This window comes from Lytechinus pictus, chromosome 2 (assembly GCF_037042905.1).
Source record: "Lytechinus pictus isolate F3 Inbred chromosome 2, Lp3.0, whole genome shotgun sequence".
In the NCBI taxonomy this organism is placed as follows: domain Eukaryota; kingdom Metazoa; phylum Echinodermata; class Echinoidea; order Temnopleuroida; family Toxopneustidae; genus Lytechinus; species Lytechinus pictus.
The window spans coordinates 27,629,436-27,633,886 of record NC_087246.1 but is presented as its reverse complement, the minus strand read 5'-3'; the positions used below and the strand labels follow the sequence as shown (position 1 = coordinate 27,633,886).

At 36.5% G+C, this 4,451-nt stretch overlaps 1 protein-coding gene across 1 annotated transcript; it reads left to right on the top strand.

Moving 5' to 3' along the window:
- Positions 1-487: 487 nt before the first annotated feature.
- On the top strand, positions 488-1,270 carry LOC135153210 (probable G-protein coupled receptor 21). Its single transcript, XM_064095585.1, has one exon. The coding sequence runs from the start codon at positions 488-490 to the stop codon at positions 1,268-1,270; it is 783 nt and encodes a 260-aa protein (XP_063951655.1).
- The last annotated feature ends 3,181 nt before the right edge of the window (positions 1,271-4,451 follow it).

The window sequence follows — 4,451 nt, the reverse complement described above, 5'->3', positions numbered from 1 at the left end:
ATGCTCTGCACTTGACGCTATATACCTGTCTCTTCGATTTCGCAAACAGAAACGAAACTGGAGTTGAGATTTACCGTTCATTCTGTGACACAAATGCTTCAGCTGCATGTGATCAGTAAGACAAAAACAATACATTTCTTTCTGCGGGAATCCTGAATACTCTGACTGTTTATAAATAATTTAAAAATGATAGCTATTTACTTTCACGTATATTTTTCTCTCTCATTGTGCGATAACATATTATTCCGTGTGATCTTTCATTTTTAGCCTTATCATGGAAAATAGTACTCTCGTGCCGACACTGATGGCAGATAGGTTCCCTGCGAACCTTACAGCAGAAAAGAAGAACTTTGTATTGATTTCTTCCTTCTTCGTCAATTTTGCTCTATCTACCGTGCTAAATTCGATTCTTCTAGTCATAATAAAAGTTCAACGCGATATTCACGACACTTCCCGATTGCTTCATTGCGTGTTAACATGGGCCGACATGGCTATGGGATTGTTCTGGAATAGCTGGTCCGTATTTTGGTTTTGGTTCAACGACGCTCGCACCTGTAGCATCATCAATAAATTCTTGCCGTATTTCCACCGCGTCACTGCACTGTCCATCCTGGGTAGCGTTTGTTTAATCTGCTGGGACCGCTACGTGATGATCACTCGACCGCTTCGCTACCCGGCGCTTATCACACTTCGTCGCGTTGTAATCACTCTCTCCACCTCATTCTGCTTCTTCGTCATCGCGTGTGGCTTTTATCTTCCCTTTCCGGGATTTGGTTTCGCAGACATCTTCATAAGGAACTGCATTAAGGAGACATGGACCTTTGCAGCGGAGACGTGGAAGGACCTTTTCATGGCACTGTTCATAGTGATACCGATATTTAGCACGCTTGTTATAATGACGCTGACAAACCTCGCTCTGCTTCGCGTCGCTTACCGCCAGTCACGCGCCATCGCTGCGGTAAAAACCTCGACGTGGTCGGATAACGCGGCCCCAGCTTCTTCTGTATCTCGCCCATCGTACAATAAAAGCGTGAAAACGGTGGTTCTTTTGACGTTCCCGTTCTATATCTGCTGGTTACCTTGGATCATGTTTCTGACATTCCAAGATGTCTTCGGGACTGCCGATTTCCTTGACGCCTTTGGACCGGCAGCGAGCTGGATTCGACCCATCATCTATATGATCACGACGAAGGAAGCCCGGAAAATAATATACAGGAAGATAAATAAGCGTGATGATTCCGATGTCTCACAGATTTCATTATATACTTGAAAATTGTTTTGATAAAAATCCAACGATTAGCATTATTAGGCCTAGAAAAAAAAATGGAAAAAACAATGTAATTGCCAAGTACTTTAATATTATATTATCTTTTTTGTTATTGATTTCTTCACCATTTTGAAGTCTGGCATGATACATAGCTGGGATCGAATTGTCCAAATGTCTTGAGGGGACTGGATTCAAAAGCAAGTATATACTTGCTTTGGAATTCATTCCCCTCAAGACATGTGGACAAAATACGTATGGATACAGGAGCGGCGCCATGGGAGTTTAACAGAGGAAGCAAGACAACCTAACGATGATGTTGTTTTCCACATTGGCGACTTGAGTCCGCAAGACGCCTTTATCAGTTCCGTTGACTTATCATTTCCTTTTTTCATGACATTGCGTAACAATGTTCTTCAGTTTAGGTATGTGATTTTGTCTGAAGGTGTCTTGAAAAACATGTCGCAAGAAATAGCAAAGTTTCATGTAATGAATACAATCTGCTCCCTGATTTGCTTTTGTTTATCGTATGAATTTTACCATTTCTGTTTACTGCTAGGGAGGGTTTAGGCAAAAATTAAGTTGAAAAAGTAAAACTTTAAGAATAGTGTACATAAAAATTATGAAGATATATGTTTATAGCCTTGATGAAGATTACATGGCGAAAAAAAAAATGTCTCAGCTAGTGCTCCGCGTTTTCATTATTTTTGTGTGCCTTTGAAAAAACTTTCAGCTCGTGCTATACGCGCTCATATAAAATAGTTGTTTAGCGAGCTTCGTATCGAATTCCATCAAGCAGTCTCTAAAATGTCAATTTTCAGGTCAGGCGCGTCGTACTTGTACTCATTATTTTTCTTTAGGATTAATTATAATTTATAATTTATAATGGAATACATAACTTCTTTGTTCAAATAAAGCTAACAAGTACTTTAACTTCAGTCGTTATATGCCTACCAATCCACACACACGGCTTTTGGCTCTTCACGGAGGCGATTGGGAAAATGTGGAAGAATTTTTCCCTCCCTTCTCCCTCCCCTTTCCCTATTATAGAATACTGGATCAGCCCCTGCCTTCATGTGTATTGGCCCTATAATGAGAAATCAAATTTTAGGAAATATACAGTTACGTCGAACTTATAATATGGATTACTCTTTATTTGATTTGTGTGTGCTCCGACTATTATTCTACTGCATCTGACAACCAGCCACGCATCGGGTACACCTCGAAATGTATATATACGCCATCCAGCATTGTCTTGACTTATGGCTGCTATAGGTGGAAACAGAAATATTAGCATTTTCAATCGATTTTAAGTACATTGTATCTTATTCAATAAGTGCGCACCAAGATTTACAAACAAAAATATATTTCGATCGAGATTTCCAGCACATTTTAAGTGAAGCAGTATTCAGCAGTAGGCGAACAATACACTCTTAAAAAAAGGCCCAATTTTAACCATCACTGGGAAACATACTGTCTACAGAACTATTGGTTAAAATCTGTCCAAATTGGGTAATATAAATTAATAATTGGGTAATAAATTTGCTCAATTGAATAATATATTTTTTACCAACATACATTACCCAACACAGTAGACAGTATGTTGCCCAACATTTTAAGTGTGTACATTTTTCTTGTAATTTGATGTAAAATACTATTTTTTTTTTGTGAAACTGGTTTATGGATATTTTAGGTACTTAACGTATTTAGAAAGCCCGATATTGCCATTCATTTTCTGTGATCAATTTATAATAAATTAATCGAAAAAATAATTTCTAAACCAGATCTAAAAAGGGGTTTAAAACAAAGAAAGAAAAACAAAACTAGATGAATCTATAGTCCCACCTCGATTGAAGGAAATTAAACTGTGAAAAAATGTATTAAGGTTTACTGAGTATTTTGATTTGTTAGATTGCTATAAAGAGATATCAGCAAAGTGGAAACGTTTCTTTTTATGACAAAACTATCGGTAAATTGCCAATTCGTCTCCTGCCAACTCGTCCACTCATCACATGGTCTACCTTCATTAAGTCTAATGCCATTTCGTCCATCAACATTTCATCTAACAATCATTTGGCCCAATAATCATTTGGTCCAATCATCACTTCGTCCGATCACCAGTTCGTCTATGACCATTTCGTCTCATAACCAGTTGGTCTAATATTCGTTTTATTTCAATTCATTTTGCCCAATTAACACTGAGTCTAATTACACCAAATGGTATATGGACTAAATGGCTATTGGACCATGTGGTTATTAGACAAAATGGTGAGTGGACGAAAAGGCAAATAGACCATGTGGATATTGGAAGAACTGATGGTAGACCAAATGATAGTAGACGAGTTGGCAATTGGACAAATTGGCATTGGACCAAATGAAAATAAACCAAACTATCATCATCTCGATAACAGACGTTTGGAATAATTTCTTAGACAATATTCAATATTGTTCAATTCTTTGAAAATCACTCATAACAGAACCATTATAATTATAATCATATGTATTTCATATTCTTAATTAGTATATTGCTCAGATAACAAGTCGAATCATATGTATTTCATATTCTTAAATTAGCATATTGCTCAGATAACAAGTCGAATCATATGTATTTCATATTCTTAAATTAGCATATTTCTGAGATAACAAGTCGAATATCAATGGCTAACTATTACCTATTTCACTCAACTGTTGTCTACTGCACCCGCACCAGCATTACAACCACTTGATCAGTATTATAAATAATTTATGTCAAGAATTTCTTTCTTTATTTCAAGCCTAACCGCTTGCGATGGCGGCGGTCTGCTACATTAATTTATTATATAATATTTTTTTTTTTAAAGAAAAATATATACTTTACATCCTTGTTTTGTATTAATTAATTATGTATCATGACTATATTGTTAATGTTTTGAATCAGTGTTAATTTAACATGCATTTATTTTGTTATGCGAATGCAGAAATAAAACAAACACAAAACGGCTGGCACATCGTTAAAAATATAATCTGATGTGTGTTTTTTAAGCTGATGTTCTTCCAATTTCTTGGAAAGAAAATTAAACTGATTGTCCAGTGGTGGCATAATCCAATAATGTTTTCAAATTGTGCAAAATTGCACCTTAAAAGCGGTTTACAGTGCAGGATCCTGGGAACGATTTGTATCAGGGGTGCTGGTTTAAATGTGAAAAGC